At 39.8% G+C, this 24,366-nt stretch overlaps 1 protein-coding gene across 5 annotated transcripts in view; it reads left to right on the top strand.

The window, feature by feature from the left end:
* LOC149214595 (phytyl ester synthase 1, chloroplastic-like) overlaps positions 1–24,366 on the top strand; it is a 417,560-nt gene that overhangs the window by 224,740 nt on the left and 168,454 nt on the right. For 4 of the 5 annotated variants that reach the window (XM_089392341.1, XM_089392345.1, XM_089392344.1 and 1 more), the window contains exons 7-9: positions 15,085–15,193; positions 15,309–15,478; positions 15,744–16,113. In XM_089392341.1, coding sequence (XP_089248467.1) covers positions 15,085–15,193; positions 15,309–15,478; positions 15,744–16,113 — 649 coding nt within the window. The remainder of the gene's footprint in view (positions 1–15,084; positions 15,194–15,308; positions 15,479–15,743; positions 16,114–24,366) is intronic. The other variant, XM_089392342.1, reaches the window with a different exon arrangement.

Here is a 24,366-nt window from a genome sequence, read left to right as displayed (position 1 = left end):
ATTTGTGATTCCCAGTGGTAAAAGGCAGTATTAGCAGGCAAAATTGTGCATTCCAGGAGGGAGTGCGAGTTGCAGAGCAGATAGACGAGCAGGAAAGGGAGGAGATTCCTGTTTATTTTTTCTGAGTTTTGAGTTTTGCATAAATAACCTCAACAGGACTTGAAGGTCACGATAGGCTAGATGGAGCCTCTAACTATTGTGTCTGGAAATCCAGAATGTCTTCCCTGCTAGATGAGCATGATCTGAAGATGTATGCAGAGAGAGTTATAGCCATACCTACAGATTTGCAGAACTTGAGAACTACAATAGGGAGATGGCCAAAGCGAAGCAATTGATCCTCGATGGAGTTCGAGATTATATAGTCCCACACTTAGTAGCCAAAATACGACCAAAGAAATGTGGGATGCAGTCGTCACACTTTTCTAGAATCCTTTCGAGAATCGGAAGATGTTCTTGAAAGAGAAGTTGAGGACCACTAGGATGCATAAAAGTGAAGGGCTCACTCCTTACCTCACTAGAATTCAGAATGTTCGATATGAGCTTACAGTAGTTGGAGAAGCACCTCAATAGAGTGAGCTAATGCGTACAACTCTTAATGGTTTCACTTAGGAGTGGGAAACCTTCATCTAAGGTATCACTGGACGAGATAGTCTACCTGGTTGGGATTGATTGTGGGCTGATTTGACATAGGAGGAGATGAGGCTTGCTTCGGTTGAGAGAAATATCAACGACAGCAATAGCAAAGGACCGAAGAGTGTGAAGGACGAGGATAATGTGGCCCTTGCATTGAAGGGGCAGGCCAAGAAAGGTCCTAGTCAAGGACAAGGATCAAAGGGAGAAGAAAAGAAGAAGAAAGATCTGTTGAAGATCAAGTGTGTTAGATGTGGTGAATTTGGTCACAACAGTACCTAGTGTCCCAAGAAGAAGAAGGACAAGAAGGAAAAGTAGAACAGGAAACAACTTTGGCGAAGATCTACAATTTGTCCTCTAGATTGGAGGATGAATTCACTTTATATGCAACTATATCTCTTGGAAAGATTTGGGGGGACATTGAGCTTTAGTTCCCAGAGTTGCAGAGATTTGGGCAGGATCCATAGAAGAGAAACAATATTTGCATTATACTCTTCTCATGAATCATCACCCTTACTATAGGGGCCCACAGTTTTCAGTAGCATATGGATCAATGTCAAATGGCACAGTTAGATCTTGAGGGGCAATTGTAGTACTAGTTATAGTCAGTTATTGAGGCGCGAAAATCCAGTCAGGGCGTAGATAGATACTCACTAGACAGTGTAGAGACTAGTAGCAGTCAAAGACTTAAGTGATAGATGCAAAGCCAGTTTAGGGACACAGATGATTCAGAGTTCTCAGTTGTAGTAGTTGTAGCAACAACAACAACATGAAATCAGTTGCAACGAAGAGCAGTGTTGGCAGTAGTACAAGGTGGTAAAGTGCAGTGTCAGCAACAACCCATATGCAAGGTGGTTCAGCTATAGAGTGGTAGATGAATCAAAGTATGCATAGTTTGTGGGCAGTGGAAGGTTGTCACATTTGTCAAACATCAGCAGCGTGAGGGAAGATGTTATGGGAACAACTTCCTCGCTAAGGAGTGTTAATTTTTGTATCATCGTTAGGTGTTCTAGTCTTGAATTTTGTTATAGACGATAAAAAACATAAGATCTCCAAAACCCAAAAAAGTTTTCAGGAGAAAACACTCTGGACAAATTAATTAAATTAATTGATTGATAATTAAGAAATGCCTAAGTCTAACTTAGGGAAATTGATTAATTAAAGAGAATTAATTAAGAAAAGTGAGAATGCTCTAGAAACTCATACAGATTGAGTTTGATATGGTCTTAGCCGTTGATGGGGATCTAATCATGGTTGTTGGTTCACCAACGAGAGATTATAAGAGCAAGATGATGGGGATGTAGATAGACACACCAAAGAAGAGAAAGATCTAGGCAAATCGAATTTCCCTGAGAGTAGAGATTCAAATGGGAAGAAGAATTCAAGTTAGAGACCAGTAGCAACAAAGATTCCGGTGGAAGTTTCTAGTGTCGAAAGAGTTAGCTAAGAGAGGACGAGTTATTCCACAGGAGGCTGCACTAGCTTGCATAGAGCCTCATTGAGGTAGTTTGATTTTGCTGGAGAGGAGGTCGATTCAGGTGCTAGAGGCCGAGATGCTTTCCTGAGCGCTGGAGAATCACTTCCAGAGGCAGGAGCAAGAAATACATCTTGATTAGAGGTAGATCCATGGAGTGTGTGTAAGGGATTGCACAACATCTACACAGGGGTCTTGGGTAGCCATTTTGAGTGGCAAAATTGTTGTCGGATTGCTTGTGGAGAAGGAAAATTTTCCTTAACAATTTTGCTAGTGATTTCTCAGGAGAGGATTGCCAATTTGGCATCCAGTTTAATGTAATCAAATTTTTCTGTTGAATAATAATATCAAAACCCTCATTTGTTGTACTGGTTTTCCCACATTGGGTTTTTCCGCGGACATTTTTCCAAAAATAATGGTGTCAATTTTATTGTGTATTTGTGCATGTATTTTCTTAGTTCCAGTTTATTTTCCGTATTGTTATTTTATTGTGAAGAATTGCAGTGTGATTTATTCGATATTTTGTTGTAACAAAATAAACTGCATAATTAATTAGTTAGAAGAATAAATTCTAATTGCTGCATTTCAAGGAAATTTTCACAGTACCTAGCTGAGCTACAAACATCAACACTTCCATGGCATTTAACTCCATTAAGACTCCATTTTCCCTTGTAGGTTAAGGCACTAGTATCGAAGTGTGTTGATTAACTTTAAAATTAAATTAAATATCCTTAAACCCTCTCTCCTAGATGGCTATGGCAGCCGATAGGGTTTTAAAAGCGGATTTGTGTATAAAGTGCTATTTTATAATTTATTGCATGAGAGTGGCTTTAAATTGTATGACAATTTATATAAACCATATAAAAGCAAACTCTAGTATCATAAGTTGTCTTGCATGCCATAGAAGGGCTGACATCATCTCTATTTATTGCTGTTTATACATATCTATCAGACCTAAAACCCTTCTGCTTGCATTAGCCCTAGTCTCTATTAGAAACACTTGTTCTTTTCTTATTGAATATGATTTGTAGGGTTTTTCTAAGGTTGCTATATTCCATTGCATGCCCTAAAATTGAACATCATTCAAAGTTCCAGTGTTATTAGAAACGGACTGGGTTCGACCGTTTTTGGCCCAAAACCGGTCCGAACCGGAATAGGCTGGTTCGGTACCGAATCGGCCGGTTTTGTAACAAAACCGGCTGGTTCAGAACCAATTTCAGCATAAAAAAAAATTGTCTTTTTTTTTAATTTTTTGAATCTTTCAGTTGGTTGGCTAACTTCTAATTCTCCCCTAGGCTAGCCTAATATTCAATCATATGGTTCTCAGCCTAATAATGAAGCCTATGGCCCTAGTGTTGCTATGGAATTCATGGTAACGTTAAATTCTTAAAGTAAAAGTAACATTCTCCTTTCTCTTTCATTTTTATCCTTTACTTAAATTTTTAACATGACCATGAAATGACTCAGGATATTTGAGAGTGATTCCAACCTCATTGGATTTCATATGAAGAAAGTAGAATTCTATATTTCACTCAAAATCCAGCAGACTTAACAGTTTTTCAGGATTTTAGGATTTGGGGGGGGGGGGATTGTAACATTTTCATCAGATTTTGTCATCTACGAGGGTATGAAACTAGTATTTAATAAAGAGAAGCAAGCCCTCTATGTACTTTGATGTTAGTGGCATTGGTTGTCGAACTCCTCTCTCACGACTACTAAAAATTTACCCATCACTCAAACAAAATCTTGACATGAAATGCTACATTTTTTCCTATCTTATTTTAATGCTTAAATGGTTATATTGATGACAAAGACCCCAATATAGGCAATGGTTTTGATGATATGTAGGCATTTGTTGTAGCATGATTTTATTTGGATGCTAGAGGCCATCTAGAGCCTATTTGTTGATGTATTTTTGATTTAGAGATGGATTGCACTTGATGGTATTTTGGTTATGTGCACCCTTACATGCTATTTAAATGAGAACTTTTGCATATTTGTGTATAAATAGTTTGGATTCATATGCATGCACATGAATATATATGTCTTTCTTTAAAATATGAATATTTTATGTGTTTTTGGTAAACCATTTTTTTTCCGGTCTTTTACCCGTTTTGGTCCACTTCTGATCAGTTCCTGGTCCACAAGGTTTTTTGGTTTGATCACCGGTTCGGTTCTGATAACATTGATTCAAACATTAACTTATAGTAGCCTTATCATTGGGCTAACTTTAGGGAGCTTGAACCCTAGCTTTGAATATCTTGGTGATCTTTGGCCCTTCCAAGTGCTCTATGTGAAAAATCGATGACCCGATTCCCTACTGTAGCAATTGGTTAAATTTCTCCTACTTGATAATTTTTAAATCAAGTTATTTACAGTGTTACACAGTAAACATCGAAATAAAATCTAATGCAACCTTCACAACATAAAATACTACAGAAATAAAATATTGCGCAGGAAAGAAATAAACACACACAAACACACTGTTGTTTTTGGACAATTGTCCTCGGAAAACCCCAATGTGGGAAAATAGGTGCAACAACTGAGGGTTTTAATTATTATGCAGTAGTAATCTGAGTACAAATCTTTAGATGCCCAAGGTGGCAATCTGATACAGAGAATAAACTGGCAAAGAAGTAGTGAGTAATATTCTCACACTGTCACTGGTGATCTGACTTGAATCTGGGCTTTGGGAGCTTCCCCACCTAAGTTGCACGAAACGGGGAAACGGATACGAGTTTCCGAAACGGGCACGGGTACGAAACGTGACCCCCCCAAATTTTGGAAACGTGAATATATATATATATATATATATATATATATATATATATATATATTAGGACATTTAAGAAATATGTGCAATCATAAAGCATATATGATACATTCTAATTTTTTACATTATGATAAAATTGTCAATTGTCAATGCATAAACTATAAGTCTCTAAATTTACATCACATGGTAATGTTAAAAATTTAAGTAAAAGTGATATTCTCCTTTATTTTTCATTTTCATGAAAATGAAAAATAAAGGAGAATATCACTTTTACTTTAAGAATTTAACATTACCATGAAGTTCATTTTAATAACCTAATTGAAAATTAGAAGACAAAATAATAATAAAAAATAAAAAAAAGTCAAACTGCATGTGGAAACGGCGTCGTACGGCCCAGAAACGCGTTTCCGGCCGTACTGGCCACGTTTCCACCTCGAGAAACGTGCCAGTATGGCCGGAAACACGTTTTTGGGCCGTACCGTACGTGTTTCTGAGTTTCGTTTCCATTTCCGTACGGAAACTCCTCCCTTGCCCACGTTTCCTGCAACCTAGTTCCCCACGCTGTCACTTCGCAGTCTCTACGTGGCTCACGCAGTCTCTCCGTCATAGCACGAGGGACTGCGTCACCTCCTCCTCTGACCTTTTGCTGATTGTAACTTCGACCCTCTGGCCCTCCGGTCTCACACCCCGGCTTCCGGCTCTAGATCTAGACTTCTCCTAGCAAAATACAGACTCCCTCTGAAGCACGACGCTGCCTCTACATGGCACTGCGTTAGACTCTCTGGACGTCTCAATGCCTTCTCTGCCTTGCATTCTCTAGAACTAGAAAAATCCCCTCCGATCTACTATCCCTGCCCCTCACTGCAAGAAGATCACTCGATCTCTCTTTGCCAACTCAACATTGTTACTCTTGAGAAATTCGATCTCTAGATCTCACTATCTCGGTGTGTTCTCCAAGTGCCCATCAAGCTCCTTATATTCTCTCGTTGGATTCACCAACAACCAAGATTAAAACATAATCAAAGGCTAAGATTAACTGGGAGTTGATCCTCGTTTTTATCTAGAAGATTCACACCAGATTTAATTAATACCCTTTAATTAACTAGATTTCCTAAGTTTAGACTTAGAGAACCATTTAAAAAGTTAATTATTTTAATTAAATCATCTCTAGGTGGAATTTACCCAAACCAGTGTTGCGGGGGAGCCCCCCCTGCCCCTTGAACCTGCTCCCAATCCAAGCTCCGGGCGGGAGTGGCTTGGGAGCGATGTCGGGAGTGCGCTCCCGAAAAAAATTTGCGCTCCCTGCCAAAACAGGGGGCGACTTCGGGAGTGTCGCTCCCGTCACTCCGGGAGTGAAAAATAAAGCCCCAGAGCGGCCGCTCCCGATTGCTCCTAGGCTTTATTTTTCGCTCTCGAAGTGACGCGCGCTGTCGCCGGGAGCAAAACTCGCAGAAAAAAAATCCGGACGAAAAAAAAATTTGTTTTAATTTTTTTTTTTGTTATATAAGGGCTTGGAGGGCTTTTGTAAGTCATTGTGACTTGAGAGAGTTGGAGGAGAGCCAAGGAGCTTGTGCCAAGGAGCGAGGAGCGAGCGCCGAGGAGCAAGGAGCAAGCCTGCAAGGAGGTTAGTAACTTAGTAATTTAGTAGGTTAGTAACTTAGTAACTTATTTCTAGAATGATGAATCTAAATAAATAAAATTAATAAATAGTAAATACATTTTTAATTTTCTCATTCCCATTCCCATTAAATTTTGCAGATTCAAAACTACAAATTTCAAACATCATGGACCTGGTTATATTTCTTGGCATTTTCTTCTTCTTGGTCCCTTTTCTGGTTATTATGGTGCTGGAGAGTAGGAAAAGGAGGGGTCAAAATGAAGAAGGGGGACAAAGTGGATTTGATGAAAACCCCGGTGAGGAGGAGCTGGAGGAGGCTGAACATGAGTCTCAAAAAACTAAACAAGACCAAACCCCATTGTGGAAATATGTTAACAGGCCTGAAGCAGGGAAGGGGGTGGAACCACTAAATTTCATTGCCCCCATTGCAACAATAATTACATAGGTTCATACACCTGTGCCAGAAAACACCTCTGCGGGAAAAGGCCATGGGATGGAGATAAACAAATAGGAATCAAAACTTGTGCAACTGTGTTAGCAGTAGATAGAGCCAAATACATAAGGGAAGAGGAGGAAGCCCAATACAAATCTAAAAAATCAAGGGGTTTCTTTGAATAGTTTGAACCAAGCTCACAATCACAAGCACAAAGAACTCCTTCAACATCCTCCCAAGGCAATGGATATGGAGGCATAGGGTCACCAGCTTTAAGGCGTAGAACCATATCAAATTTCCTTGATGAGGGGTGTGGGAATGATGTGGATTCAAAAGTTTATAGGTTTCTCTGTGCATGTGGGATACCATTCAATGTTCTTCGCTCACCTTATTAGCACAAAATGGTTTTTGCCATAAATGATGCCCTAAAAGATACAAGAGCCTTGGGTATGACAAAGCAAGAACCATTGGACTTGATCATGAAAAAGCAAAAATATCACATTCTTTGAATAGAATGACAAGTTCTTGGACTGACCATGGGCTGTCCATTGTATTTGATGGCTGGACAAATGTAAAAGGCAAGCCATTGATAAGTGTTCTTGCTGTGTCTGTTAGGGGTGCCATCTTTCTAAATGCATATGATTACTCAGAGAAGTTCAAGACCGATATCAACATTGCAGAAGCATTACTTGAAACAATTGATCGTATTGGGCCATACAATGTCATCCAAGTCATCACTGATAATGCTCCTAATTGTAAGTCAATGGGAGCAATTATTGAGGATAAATACCCCAACATATTTTGGTCTGGGTGTTTGGTTCACAAATTGAACCTTTTGATGCATGATGTTGTTAAGAACAAAAATGAACAATACAAATGGATTGGTGATTTGTACAAGAAAGGCAAACAAATGATAAAATTTATTACAAATCATAGCAATACCCATGGCCTTTTCTGCAGTCACTCAAGATTGGAGTTGTTGAAGATTGCAAGGACTAGATTTGGTAGCTATTACCTCACCTTCAGGTGCCTTTTGAAGGTAAGAGAGTCATTGGCTAGCATGGTATCAAGTCCACACTGGCAGGTATTAAAAGAAAGGGCTACAAATGCAGCCGACAGGCGAGGTTTTGAACTGGTGGAGGAGGCCGCTCTTGATGGTATGTTTTGGGCAAGTGTGAAGCAAGTATTGGATTTCACCAAGCCCATTTATCACATGATTCGGTTTGCAGATACAGATAAACCAGTGATTGGCGAGGTGTATGAGCAGATGGATACCATGTTGGGGCAAATAAAAGATATTGTTCATAACAATGGTCTCGACTTGTACAAACTGATTCACGATTGTGTGTGTGTACGGTGGAATAAACTTAATCTTCCACTACATTGCTCGGCGTATATCCTTATGCCAAAATACTACTCTACATCTTGGTTGGGCCAGCTTGCACCAGGGGGTGGGGTTAGGACCAAACCCCATTTAGATGAAGAGGTAACTAGAGGATATTTGGATGCATTAGAAAAGTTGATACCTGACAGGGAGGAATGTGCAGCGGTGTGACTTGAAATAGGCAGATACTTCAGTGGCACTGGTTTGTTTGGTACCTTCCATGCAATGGAAGACAGAGATAGATTTGAATCTCTCACATGGTGGGAATCATATGGCAGCTAGGGACTTTTGCCAAAATTGGCAAAAAAAGTTCTATCACAGGTTGTAAATACTTCTTCTACAGAGAGGTGCTGAAGCACCTACAGCTTCATACATAATGTGAAAAAAACAGACTCAATGAAAACCGGGCAGAAAGCTTGGTTTATGTGCACTACAACTTGAGGTTGTTGAGTCATTACTGTGATCGGGCTTATGAGGATCCAACATATAAAATTTGGGACAGCCACCCAGAGGATGACAATTTGGAGGATGGCACTATACATCTTGAAGAACTGGAAGAGTAACTTATAAGGGATGAAGATGAAGCAGTTGCAGTAGCCATGCCACCTCCACCATCCAGTAGCAGTGCTCGAGTTCCGAGTCTTGTTCCTTTGCTATCGCCACCTCCATCTACACCCTCACGTGGAGGGCATGTGCCTTCTAGTTTTGGTCGTCGATCTGTGCGGGAGACTCCTAGAAGACCACCACGACCTGCTCATACAGTAGACTCTCGTGGCAAGGGCCACATGTAGTAGTAGATAATAGATTTACAGTTTACTTGTCTTTTCTAGTTTCTATTAGTTTTCATAACTATTGAGTCTTGAGTCCTTGACTCTTGACTCTTGACTCTTTCATATCATAATGATATTTTTTGTAAACAATATATGACTGTGACAATGAAAGTTTGAAGTTTGAAGTTGGCAATTATAACTCATTGGTAATGATTGTGAATTATGAATATGATGCTTCGTGAAAGACTAAAGTTGTTTCATTTCATTTCATAATTCATTTTATAACATTTCATTTCATGTTAACAGTTAGAACTTAGAAATATCTAAGATATTATTTCTTGTAATGGTTAAACTTAGCTTACAAGTACAACTTTGGTGATCAATGATGATAAATGTTATATATTGAATTTTCAATTTTGAAAGCTTGAAGTTGAAACTTTAAGATTGAATTTGATGAATCATGATTCATGAGACTCAATATGTTGCAGTTGTAATATGTATGTTACTAACTTGTGGACGTGGTTGATGAAGATTATAACTTCTAGATGATTGATGTGATATGGTTCAATGATCAATCTATGTTTTTTTATGTTTTTTATATCTAATTCATCATTCTACATGTTTTTGTTGACATATATGTATCAAAATATAAAATATATATATATATATATATATATATATATATATTTTTAAAAAATCGCTCTGGGATTTGCTCCCAAACCAGGAGCTTCTGAAACTGTCACTCCCGCTCCCGTTTTCACTCTCGCTCCCCGCTTTCTCTCCCCGCTTTCGCTCCCGCTCCCAAGTAACACTGGCCGAAACGATTTATGGGTTTTGGAGAATGCATGTGTTTTAGTCTCTCTGCAAAATCTCAAGGCTAGAGCACATCCGATGCTAGAAATCAACACTCCCTCTTAGCTAGGAATGTGCTCTAGTGCTACAACCCACCGAAGCATCACTTTGTCTCTGCACCATCTTCTGCTGCAACTCTGATTTTGCGCTGTATCCGTGCTGCTGCCAACTTTGCTGAACTACTGTCAACTACTGCAACTCTGTTGTTGCTGCCACTACAACATCTGCAACTTAAAAGCATCCTAAATATTGAACCATATATGGTCAGTATGATGCATCCGTCGTCTGAGTTCTGACCGTTGCTAGCCACTGCGTTGTCATTGAAGCCACTACGCTATTGCTGACTCTGCACTGCTGCCAACGCTGCTCAGTCTCTGCCTGCTACTAGCTACTGGATCTATCACTCTGGCACCTGACTGCACCAACTGTCACTGGTCCATCTTGCTACTACGTGATCTGGGCTCCTGTAGCAAGGTATTGATTCATGAGGTGGACCTCCTCAAGAATCTTGCCCATCCTGTAGCTCTCTAGGGCTAGAACTCCGGATCACCCCACCTTACCCTTGGAGGCATCTCGATAATCATGGCAAACTCTTCCTCTAGTCTGGAGGACAACCTGTCGATCTGTATGGAAGCAGCTTGCTAATCCTGCTTCCCCTCCTTGTCCTTCTTTCTGAGAGGACATTGAGAGCTGTAGTGGCCAAGCTCGCCACATCTGAAGTACTTGATCTTCAAAATGTCCTTCCTCCTGCGCTGATCCTGCTGCCCCTGTGATGCGAGGGTTGCATTCTCCTCTTACTTTACTTGCTTTGTCCCACTGCTGCTGCTGCTACCACTGATGGTGGTCTTCACCAGATCTCGCCTCATCTCCTCCTGCTACAGATCAACCCACACACGTTCCCAATCTGGCAGATTTTCTCTGCCCAGGATACTCTGGACAAAACCTTGCCATTCTTCAGAAACACTGTTCAATGCTAATCGTACAAACTCTGTAGGCTGGGGCGCTGACCCTACTAAAGCTAGTTGGTTCTGAACATCCTGAAGCCTAGTAAGGAAGGGGTCTACACGCTCCCCTTTCTGCATCCTTGTGCATCTCAACTTGTCTTCAAGATACATCTTCCGTTGCTCGGAAGACCCTCCGTACAATGTAGCTAGTGCTTCCCACATCTCTTGGGCAGTTTCTTTGCCAGCTGTTTGAGATACCACGTGATCTCGAACCACATCGAGAATCAACCTCTTAGCTTTCACCATCTCCTCCATGTATTTCTTAAGTGGATCTGCATCTGCGGGTACAACTACCACACTATTGATATAAGTCTTGAGATCATGTTCATCTAGAAGGCAGAAAATTCTAGCCTTCCAAATCACATAGTTGGAGGCTCCCTCCAACCAATCTTGATCTCTCAACCCAGCTGATGCCATATCTCAGAAAATGTCGAATTCCTCCTCTTCTCCTCTGCGCAGCTGCTGCCCAGCGATTCACACTCCCTTCTGGAGTGAGAAATTCTGCACACAACCATTGTTGCTCTGCTAGGAAAATTCGAAATTCTTGTCTAGAAGTCCCCTGAGGAAAGAATTCCCTCAGTGTGTGCTCTTCTTTCTTTCTGACACTATTTTGCTAGCAACTGCTGCAAAATGACTGCGTCCCAGCTGAAGATCTGCTCTGTGTGGAAACTGTTGCGCTGCTCCCTCTGCCTCTGCGAATCTTTGATCTGGAAAATTTACTCTCTGTCGACTCACTCAGAGAAGTAATTTTCCATGAAAATTAGCCCTCCTGGCCAATGGACTGCGCAGCCTCTCTGGGGTTTCAAAATGTTGCATACACAGTGTTTTCGAACTCCCTCTTCTGCCTGCAACTGAGCTCTTCTCTGCTTCACCTGTGCTCTGATACCATGTGAAAAATCGGTGACCCAATTCCCTACTGCAGCAACTGATTAAATTTCTCCTACTTGTTAATTTTTGAATCAAGTTATTTACAGTGTTACACAGTAAACATCAAAATAAAATCTACTGCAACCTTCACAACATAAATACTACGGAAACAAAATACTGCGCAAGAAAGAAATAAACACACACATAAATACGCCGTTGTTTTTGGACAAATGTCCCCGGAAAAACCCAATGTGGGAAAACCGGTGCAGCTGCTGAAGGTTTTAATTATTACGTAGTAGTAATCTGAGTACAGTTCTTTAGATGCCCAAACTGGCAATCTGATACAGAGAATAAACTAGCAAAGAGGTAGTGAGAAATATTCTCACACTGTCATTGGCGATCCGACTCTGATCTGGGCTTTGGGAGCTGCGCGACATAGTCACTGTGTAGTCTCTATGTGGGCTCACACAGTCTCTTCATCACAGGTCGAGGGACTGCGTCACCTCCTCCTCTAACCTTATGCTGATTGGAACTTCGACCCTCTGGCCCTCTGGTCTCACACCTTGGCTTCCGACTCTAGATCTCCACTGCTCCCAGCAAAATATAGACTCACTTTGAAGCACTGTGCTGCCTCTGTGTGGCACTGCGTCAATCTCTCTGGACATCTCAATGCCTTCTTTGCCTTGCACTCTCCGGACTGGAAAAATCCCCTCCGGTCTACTATCCCTGCCCCTCACTGCAAGAAGATCACTCGATCTCTCTACGGCAACTCAGCGCTGCTACTTTTGAGAAATTCGATCTCTAGGTCTCATTATCTCAGTGTGTTCTCCAAGTGCCCATCAAGCTCCTTCTTATAATTTCTTGTTGGAGCACCAACGGGCAAGATTAAAACATAATCAAAGGCTAAGATTAACTGGTAGTTGATCCTCGTCTTTATCTAGAAGATTCACACCAGATTTAATTAATACCCTTTAATTAACCAGATTTCCTAAGTTGAGACTTAGGGAACCATTTTAAAAAGTTAATTATTTTAATTATTTTAAGCTGAAACTATTGTAAAGCAACAGAGATATATAAGAGTTCCAAGAGTCTATAGTAGCTGTAATCAGATGGCTTTAAAGACTAGAATCATGATTGGAGGTGACAGAAACCAATAGAGTGATATACATATTCTGATAAAAAACTTTATAGAGTAAATTCTACAGAAGGTCCCTAAGATCCATATAATTCTGAAAAACATATACTAATTGAGTGGGATGGTAATGCCACTGTCTTCAATAGCTCCAACTGTCACTTCAATGGTTGGATCTTGCACTTTCTTATTCAAATTTGGTGTACCAGGTACTATTGCTCCCTTTCCTTGTTTTGCTGCTAATATTTCCTTGATAACTAAGGGGCCAACCAGGTTTCCCTGCGTTAGTTTTTTGATGATGAAGCGAGGGTTTTGCATTTTTCCTCTAGTTTGTATATGTGCCTCTTCTTCCTGACCATGAGGTCCATGAAGATTTCCCAGTGCTCTGCCATATTGCTTTCATGGTTGTGTAGCTGCTAAGAGAGTGATTGCATGGAAGTCCCATTGTCTTTATTTTCCTGTTCTACTGTGGAATTGAATTCCTCAAATCTGCACTTGTGCCATGAGGATCTCAGAGGATGGTCTATGAAATAAGGGTCGAAATTCAAACAAGAAGGGAGGGAGAACTTGCTGGAACAAAGGGCATTCAGTGGAGATCTTATATGGGGGAGGCTGGAAGGGTCCCCTCCTAATCTTGACTTGGTAACCAAGAAACTCTAGGGTAAGAAACCCATATGATGCCAAAGGTTGAGGGTACCTGGGCAAGCAACAAAGAGCCTGTGAAGGCCCACCATCATTCCCCAATGCAACCTGAGATAGAAGAGACACCAAGATGATGCTTGCAAAAGAACCTGCATGTGGAGGAAGACAAGAAGAGCAAAAGAACCACTGAAAACCTAGAAAGAAGCGATTCTTCAAACCTAATGGAGTGCAGACCATGAATTCAGTAAGATTGGGATTTAACCATCCCCACATCCAATGCCAACACTTCGAACTGCCAAATTCCCTGCTGCATGCAAACCATACAAACCCCAAAATTGAAGAACAAGCGATCGCCATCAAAATCCAACTATGCCATATTAATAATCCCACCATGATTGTGTGAAATAAGGGTGATCAATTCATAAGCGTTGCAGGGATTCCGAATGGATGTGCGGCAATGGTTTCCTCACATCACCCTTGAACGTATAATGTGCCATTCATGCTTCTTCATGGGAGCCAAGTGCTCAATTAATACTGATTTGACGTTGGGATGTGTGCTAGAAGTCCTTATGGGATTGGTTGTTTAAAAACCTTGCCATTAAGGATTATATACCCCACTTTTCCTTAATTGCATAATAATTCACCTTGTAATTGTTCTCGCAGAGAACATGATAAAACTTTGGCTCCACAAACCTTACCATTAAGGATTATATACCCCCTTTTCTTTAATTGCATGATTTGCATAATAATCCACCTTCTAATTGTTCTCTCAGAGAACGTGATAAAACTTTGGCTCCTGATTGTGGAGCAGTGCCTGCCTGATTCTAGTGAAAATCACTCCAGATCTGCAATTTAGAGGATTGGTGCCTCCTAAACTCCAAACATAAGTGGACTTGCTAATCCCTCCTAGGTTTATGTGAAACCCACCTGCACCTACCACCCCACTCCTCTATCCTATATTACAGAGTGACCGACATGATTTACCAGGTGCCACTGGCCACTCTATTGGGACCATATAATGGTCCCATGGATTTAGTTACTTGGTTTCCATATGGTTTAGCTTGTCCTTGGGGGTTGCCATCATCATGTCCTGTAGGAGATCACCTGCGGTTTTACTAGTTTTGATGGAACATTTGGTCCTGACTTGATTTCATCCTATTTTCCAGTCTAATACAATCTCAGACAAAATATTACTCTAGCACCTCTTATGTTATGATTAAATAGGAAAATAAAAGAGAAGGTATATGTAAATGAGTTTTCTTCAACTTGATATGTTACGGTTTGGTTTTGTTAGTTAGTAACAGTAGAACCATTTTGGAGATCTACTATTAGAAATGATTTCTTCTTAGTACATTTCTTCACATTTATGATTTGATTGTGAGATGCATAAATTTTATAATTTTTTCGTATGTTACTTCAGATATGCACTTGCGTCTTTGTGATCATATTGTTTTAGAGAGTGGATATCTATTACTTATTCATGGTTCTCCTGCAATGCTATTTAGTGGGAAGGACGAGTTTCTACCAAGCAGAGAGGAGGCACTTCGACTCAAAAGTGTTTTGAAAAACTGCAGGATCCGGTATTTCAAAGACAGTGGTCATACTCTTCTATTGGTCAGTTATTTTTTCTCATTTTCCAATGGTGCTGTAGCATGCATTTTTGATGAAAGTTCCATTCCTGATTAACTTGATGCAATTTTCAAATTTGTGCTAAAGTTTGAATGTGTAGGAAGAAGAAATTTCTTTGTCAACAATAATGAAGGGCGTTTCCTTTTACCGCCGCTCGCGAGCACATGATTTTGTTTCTGATTTTGTACCACCAACTCAAGAAGAACGGGAAAGAAGCTATGAAGAAGAAGGGTACTTACTCTGGAAAGATTTCGGAAATGCATTCATCTTGTAGGCCCTAATTTATTCACGTTGTTCTAGATTTCCTTTGTTCTACTTATCCAGAATACATGGTGCCATGTCTTCTGTAAGTTTTTCAAACTGCCTATTCGAAAATTTTGGATGGCCTCCTATGATGTGTAATAAGTAATAAGTTGGCAAGGTACATTGTTAGAACATGAAATTTTTGGAGTTTCTTACGTGTTAGCTTTTCTCATTGAGAAAAATTTGTTGTGAATGCCTTAACTAATATTATATCTATTCTTTTTGCATACAGGTTAATAAGCAAGCTAACCAGCCCAGTTATGTTTTCTACAAATCAACATGGGAAAATAGTGAAAGGACTTTCAGGAATTCCTCAAGAAGGACCTGTTTTATTTGTAGGGATACACATGTTACTCGGATTTGAACTTGGTATCATTGTTCTAGAGTTGCTTAAGCAACGGAATATATTGCTCCGTGGAATAGCACACCCAATGATGCTGGGTGATCTTTTCGACGGAGAGTTACAAGAACCGCACAGGTATGATCGAGCTAGATTGCATGGTGCAGTGCCCGCTTCAGGAAAGAATTTACTGAAGCTTTTATCCTCCAAATCATTTATTCTTTTGTACCCTGGAGGTGCTCGCGAAGCCCTACATCGGCAGGTATATCTTAAATTGAAATGCTTGTTGGAAACTATACTTTCTATTTATTTTCTTAGTAGTGTGCACGGAGGATAATATTTATGATCTGAAATATGTTCTGGAAGTTTTCTCTAGTTTTGAAAGAGAACACATGAAAATGCATTATAGTTTGCTAAAGAAAGTAATAAGCCCATCCAAATGGTTGAGATGAGATCAGAAATCAAAAACCAACTTCTATGTTCATCATGATTTTATCTTCTGAAAAATTCCCTCATATCTGAGGATGGTTTTCTTTCTTACAACAGTAAAAGAACTCAAAGTTTCTAGCACAGAGGTAGGATTTTCACATTTTAAATACATGGTAATACATGTCTAATTGCATTCACAACACTAAGTCTTCAAAGCACTAATTATAACATCCCTCAAGTAATATTTAACGACCATGACACCCTAATTAAACAATTTCTTAGCCATCTGAAGTTGCTTCATACCAAGGGAGGGTTGTAAGACTTACAAGCTTTGAGACTACTATCTTTGAAATCTTGAGCCATTAGGGGCCATGAAAGCCTCTAAGGTGATAATGGACTCCAAGCTCTCTTCAAGATAAATGTATTTAACCTAGTTGATTCCTTTGGAGGATTGAGATGGTTGAATCTTGAATACATTTAGAGTCTAAAGCAACTGGATGGTAACCAATTCTTCACATGGAATGTGGGGTGGAACTATAGGGACAAGTTATGAGGGAAGCTCAACATTGTGGTATTAACGTGAAAGATGGACACGTGCACAGTGGTATGGGAGTCACAAGGTGTTGCCCCAAAATTTTGACTGCCTGTTGGACTGAAGCCTTGATAATTTTGAAATTAGGAATCGCAAAAGTGCACAAGATGACATTAATCTCCATGGTCTAGTGAGGATGTGCCTCTAGGTTTTTTTCATCAAGATGTCAATTGGTTTGCATGGCTGCCAATTTTGTGAGTCATGTAAGATGGTCAATAACACAAGGAGCATCCTTTGCTAGATAGTATAAGTAGGGTTTGTTACCCACCAGCAGTAGGTGACCCCTATAGGAGAATTTTTCGCGTAGATTTGTCTTCAGCTAGTAGCTAGCAACCCCTTGTAGCCACCAGATAGCTCGATGTGCGACTATTCTCCTCCACCTGAGCCAGCCATTATGTGCTTTTTCCCATCTATTATGATCGTATGTTTGAAGGTGGGCCTTCCAACCTCGAAGGTATGACTTTTCATTTTGCAATTGGGTGTTTTTGCTTACTTATCTTAGACACATCTAGACATGGACTAGTAGCGGGATTCGACGGAAAGAATAGGCTTGGTTTGTACTCTTCTCCCCTTGTCCAATTTGGTTGTTAGTCTTGTATCGTAGTCCTGTGGGATCTACTTTATTGGCCATTAGCTTTAGGAATGACACTACATTGGAGAACCTGATTTTGGTTGCATGGTCCCGATTCCTAATGTCATCATATACATCACTCCCCTCCGCTCATTATAACCTATTTCCACTCTTTTCTCATCTGGGTCCACATTTGTCGATTGGGTCCACAAGGAGTTAGCCTCCCCCTCCCCTTGCCCATACTTTGGATTTGGCTTGGAACAATGCCCCAAAGGTTGATGCAACTCAAAAGAAAGTTAAAAGCATAATTTGGCCAGTTACAACAAGAAATGTACCATAAAATGCAAAAGATGGTTGAGACATAAGAATTTAGCACATGGGCAAAAGCTAAACATGAGGTCGACCCCCTATCATTATGGCCATCACCTTGGTTCCTAGGGCCCCTATATGAGCCCCTATATGAGTCCCCTTGCATCATTAAGGAACCCATGATTGTCCCAACCCCTAGTGGGCGATGAACTGCCCAACCTTAATGGGGTATTCACTCTTATATCATTCATATCATGCTCTCATTTCTTGGAGCCCTGAGTAGTTAAAAGAAAGAAAAAATCAATAAAAGGCAAAAGACATATGAGGAAAGGTGGAAAAACAAAGGTTGGGGTTAACTCATGTACCACGATTGCTCCCTCCTACATCTATACACCCATGTGCGGGCTTTCCTCATTATTTCTGTCCTTGTACCATGGCATGTGGCTTGGAGCCTCCCCTTGCTACCCTCACTCCGTTCCATCATTATATCACATGACACCTACCATTTGACGGATGTACCATGGACTTGTCACTCCCTTAGAGGTTGAAACCACTTAATAGGGTCCTTGATTAACTGTCCTCTTGAGCCTGGAGACACATGTACATTCTAAAGCCCATTATGGAAGGGCATGCCACTATGAAGGTACACTTGGTTCCCCGATTTGTAACTGCATTTACTCAATTGCTCTAATGAATTGTTGTACTAGAAGGTGAGGAGACACATTGGATCTTATATAGGATTGCAGGCGAGTCTTCATCTTAGGGTTTGTGCCTCCCTATACGGGATCCAATCCCTCTAGAGGGTTATGAGGGCATTTGTAGGGTGACCCTTGAGAGCCATGGGCTTCCTTGACAGCGAAGAGCAGATAGCCACACCATGGGATCCCTTAGCACCACCTATTGCTTGCTCGTGTCCCAAATATTCAATGATGATGCACCTAGACCACATTGCCCAACTGACTACATACTTGCACCACACACTTGGCAGTTGATCCAAGGCCCAGATGGGGTTCTGTCTCACCTAGGGAGACAAGGGAGGGCTTGTATCATCGTTCATCAAGCTTACTTGCTAACCATCAACCCAGGGATTTAGATGCATATCCAAGGTCAGAGCTCCATGACCAATGCCACCCTCCCTCTTGGGGATCAGGACATCAAACACACATAGGTCGACCGGATGTCCTCCCAAACATCCACCATTAGATGCTTCAAATCTCCTAATAAACTAGATATGTTCATTTATCCAAGCATGCTTCACAAGTGATCATCTTTCTTCATGGAGAGATTTAACTGTACAAAAACCCCAATCATTAATAAACTTTTAAACATACAAGTGAACACAAACAATCAGGGTCCTCAGTGATTTGGATGTTGTTTCTATCATCATAGAGTTATTCAAATACATCTTGTTGGAAGCTTTCTTTTATCACTTCTTCAGCAACACCGAAAGTAGCCTCAATACATTTCAATTCTTTTGTTTGCAACTTCATGAATCATGAACATTTATTGATAGTACTTTTGCTTACTTCAAAGTATTCACTGTCATAATATGCCTTCCTTCTCAACTGGGGAGATATACTCTTTCTTCTATCCAGGCTCCCTCTTAACTTTAGGGAGATCAACTACTTTCTTCTTTTATGATATCAGAGAAGCTTGAACCTTTCATAGCTTCATTAAGGTCTTTTTTATCATGCTCATATGGACATCATGTGTACCTGCAAAACTTTAATAACAAGTACAACCAAATATATATAGAAGCATGAAGTTAACAATATCAAAGTTATCTCAATATAATGGAACCATCAAAACAATCAAATACTTTAGACATCAAATACCTAAACCTTGATAAGAGACTTATACTTCAACTTCTTTGCTAGGGATTTGTTACAAACCCTAGACTACATCATAAAGCAACTTAGATCAATCTCATTCTATCTATGGCCTCAATATTATTTTCAGAGATATATGACAGATTCTACTATGATCCATTACAAACCCAGATTCCACAAAGCCTTAGATATCAATAATTAATAACAATCCTACCATGCATCTAATGATTCAACAATGTTAGACTTTAGTAAGGTTTGATGCAAACCCTAGACTAAATCATATCGAAAGCAAATAACAATCCTACCATGCATCTAATGATTCAACAATGTTAGATTTTAGTGAGGTTTGATGCAAACCCTAGACTAAATCATATTGAAAGCAATGTCATCATTTCCTAGAATATCAATCTATACTAGGGCTTTGTTATAAGCCCTAGAATTTACATGAGCAACAACAATTAGGTTAGCATACTCGAATATACAAATCTAGGATTTCATAGTCATGCACAAGCATACAACAATATCTACTAGGTAAACCTGGGACACAAATATCAATACATTAAAGTTAGACATACAACAATATTGACCAAGCTAGGGTTTTGATCAGACGGATGAACATACACCTAGGGCTTCATTCCTAGGATCTTACTATAGATAATATAAGGGTTTTGCTCATAAACCCTAATTCATCAAACCCTAAAGATCTAGGGATTCAATACATAACTTTGGATAGAAAACCCTAAAGGACTAGGGTTTTTATTATAACAATACCAAGGCTCTAAACAAGAGAATATGATCATTAACACTAAGTAGACTAGGGTTTCATAACTATAGACATAACCCTAGGTTAGGGTTTTATAAAGAATCTTTTAGGGTTCCATACGAATGATATAATGAGGGTACATTCAATCTAATCATTAATCACCCAAACAAGAATCTCTTATGATTCAAAACCTTATACATGACGATGTTAGTAATGTAGAGCAAAATTTAAAAGAAGAATGTTCGTACCTTTATATGAAGAGATCTTTGTAACAAAGTTTATAGGCTAAGACATACCATGGGTTGTTTCTTAACAGACCTTGTAGGACACCAATGCTTGAAGGGTTTCAATAGAACTTCTTTCACACTTCAAGTCTATCCTTTGAAGTCTTCTCCATGATCCTTGAGCAATTTTCCTAACCAAGAAAAAATATAAAGAGAGGTTATTAGTATATAATACAAACACATCTTGATAAGAGAGGGAAACCAAACATAAAAGATAAGACAAGGAGTAAGATACTTATCTTTGGTAAAATGGTTAGGGCTCCCTCTTAATCCAATCTTGAGGGATACCCATAACTTTATCAAAATAAAAGGTGTTCTAACAAGACCTATTAGACCTACAAATTCTAGAGATCAAAACATAGAGGAAAACGATTCAAAACTTAGAATAGAAGACCAAGGGAGGATATGTGTAAGGGAGGACTTAGTAGTATAAGTCTGTCAGGCCAGGGTAACTCCAGCAATTAATGAGCGCAAGACAGAACGGGTTGTTTTATTCATTTAGACAATTGTTATTTATACATATACAAAACGGATCAGTTCATCTTCTAGATGATTGTCCAGCTTCACCTCATCCGTTTCGGATTAGGTGTCAACATTCCCCCCCTTAATCTGAAGGGATGTTGGTGAGTCCAAGCATCGTTATGAATCTTTCAAGCTTTTCTCTTCCAAGCGCTTTGGTGAAGATGTCTGCAATTTGCTCGTTTGTGGAACAATGACGGAGATGGATTGTTTTGGTCTCAACATGATGTCGGATCAGATGATATTTAGTATTGATGTGCTTAGTACGATCATGGAACTTTGGGTTCTTGGCCAACTTTATTGCAGAGGTGTTATCAATCATGAGTGGAGTTGATTGTATTTGTTTTACCTGCAAATCTTCAAGAATTTTCTTGAGCCACACAATTTCTTTCGTTGCTTCAGCTGCTGCCACATATTCTGCTTCTGTTGTGGAATCTGCTGGTACTGATTGTTTGCGTGATCTCCAGGAGACAGCTCCTGATCCAAGACTCATAGCATATCCTGAAGTAGATACCCCAGTTTCTTTGTCTCCATCGAAGTCTGAATCAGAGTATCCAATCAAGTTGAAGTCGTCCACCTGTGTATACTTGATTCCAAGGTCTTGAGTTCCCTTCAAGTACCTTAGAACTCTTTTTGTAGCAGACCAATGTCCCTCACAAGGCTTTTGCATAAACCTGGAGAGGATTCCAACAGCAAATGAAATGTCTGGTCTGGTAGTAGTGAGGTAGATGAGACTTCCTACAAGCTGTCTATACTTTGTTGCATCCTCAAATTCCTTTCCTTCAATAGATGTGAGCTTCAAGTTTTGTTCCATTGGAGTAGAAAGGGGATTGCACTCTGTCATGCCAAATCTGTTCAACAAATCTCCAATGTATTTCTTTTGAGAAAGAAATATGGACTTTGGATGTTGGGTTACTTCAATGCCAAGATAGTAATGAACATAGCCCAAATCAGTCATTTCAAAATTTTTTCCTAATTCTTTCTTTATGGATGCAATATAGCTTTCATTGTTCCTTGTCATTAAAAGATCATCTACATATACCACAAGATATACAACTGTTTTGCCAACTTTCTTGACAAATAAAGTTGCATCATCAAGATCAAAATGTTTGAAGTTGAGTTTCAGAAGATGCTCAGTTAGTTTTTCATACCAGGCTCGTGGTGCTTGTTTGAGGCCATACAAGGACTTCACAAGTTTGCATACTTTATTTTCATGTCCTTTCATAGCAAATCCTTCAGGCTGGGACATAAAAACATTCTCTTTTAGATCTCCATTCAAGAATGCAGTTTTTACATCCATTTGATGGACTTTCCAACCGTTCTGAGCAGCTAGTGCAAAGAGTGTCCGGATGGTGGCCCATTTTGCTGTGGGAGCAAAAGTTTCCTCATAATCGACCCCTTCCTTCTGTGCAAAACCTTTTGCCACAAGCCTAGCTTTGTGCTTGTCAAGTGAGCCATCAGCTTTGTACTTGTTCTTGTAGACCCACTTGCAGCCAATTGGTTTGGTTCCAAATGGAGGATCAACCAGCTTCCAAGTGCCATTCTTTATGAGGGCATCATACTCCTTCTGCATCGCTTCTTTCCATTCATCATGAGAAGCAGCTTCTTTGAAGGAAGTTGGTTCAAAATCTGTAGACAAGTTCAATTCACAATCATAAGTAATATCCATATCAACAGGTGAATTAGAGTTATCTACATCACCTCCATCTTGTCGGTTTGTATTTCTAGTTCCTGTTTTTCCAATTTCATCAGGATGAACACTTTCAAGTGTCTTTGTCAGCCACTTTGGGGGACCTTTCTGAGATGGTCCAGGCTGTTCTGTTGATTGAGTTGGGACTGAATCAAGATTAAGTCTCCCAATTCTATCAATTACATCAATTAAAGCATCATCCGTTGTTGGAGTGTCATGCAGGGGAGATTGTTCTTCAGAAGGAGATTCCACATGTTGATCTAGTATAGGAATCCCCCCTTCAAGATGTGGAATCTGATTATCAAACTCTTGGAATGATTTCGGTTTTGTGAATCTATCCAAGCGATCAAGTTGCCGCTCAACAACACTGTCAGATTTGGATGATTCAAGAAAAATGACATCTCTAGATAAAACAAACTTTTTATTTACTTCATCATAAAGGCGGTATGCTTTAGATGTGTTTGAATACCCCAGGAAGATACACTTACGACTTCTAGCACCAAGTTTGTTTCTATGTACCTTTGGTATTAAAGCATAATAGGTGGAACCAAATATCCTGAGATGTTTTACCGAAGGAACATATCCATACCATAATTCATAAGGAGTCTTGTTTCTTATAGCACTAGATGGACATCTATTCTTTATATATGCAGCACATAGAACAGCATCAGCCCAAAACATTGTCTTTACATTTTTGAAGAAAAGCATGGATCGTACCATATTCAAAATTGTTCTGTTCATTCTTTCGGCTACACCATTCTGTTGAGGATTATAAGGCACAGTTGTTTGATGTTTAATCCCATGTTGGCGAAGATAGTGTTCAAATTCATTTGATGTATATTCTTTTCCATTATCAGTGCGAATAGACCCAATATGAGATTGTGCATCATTTTCAATCCATTTATGAAAATTCTTGAATGTTTGAAAAGCATCAGATTTGTTCTTCAAAAAATAAACCCAACACATTCTGGTGTAATCATCAATAAATGTCATGATATATTTATTTCCATTTGCAGAAGGAACAGGCATTGGACCACATAAATCTGAATGAATAAGTTCAAGCTTCCTATGTGCTCTTGAATGTGAATCATGAAAAGACTGTTTGCTATGCTTTCCTAGAATGCAAGAATCACATTGTTTATGTTTTCTAGGAATTGTAGGCAAACCAGCAACACCATTTTTCTTCAACAAGCGGAGACTATCATAGTTTAAATGTCCAAATCTAGCATGCCATAATAAACTTGATGGAAGTGCACCTTCTTCATGATGAGAAATATATGAGAAATGTTGTGCATGAGCAGAGGTTCCTTGCAGTTTAAGGAGTCTTTCTTCTTCTATACCCCTCATGACAAGTGAGTGGTCAGATGCCTTTCTTACCTCAAGCTTGCCATCAAACATGTGAATGGAGTGACCTTGCTGGCGGATGTGGACCAGGGACAGCAAGTTTCTCTTCAGCTGTGGGAGATATAGAACATGATCCAGAAGAAAGTCTGGAAGACCAGGCAGTTTAAGCCTGATTGTGCCAAGCC

This window comes from Pinus tabuliformis, chromosome 1_1 (assembly GCF_031772625.1).
Source record: "Pinus tabuliformis cultivar Carrire ecotype Pingquan chromosome 1_1, CPIR1, whole genome shotgun sequence".
In the NCBI taxonomy this organism is placed as follows: Eukaryota; Viridiplantae; Streptophyta; class Pinopsida; order Pinales; family Pinaceae; genus Pinus; species Pinus tabuliformis.
The sequence above is the reverse complement of the archived record's forward strand: the minus strand, read 5'-3'. Positions and strand labels throughout refer to the sequence as shown.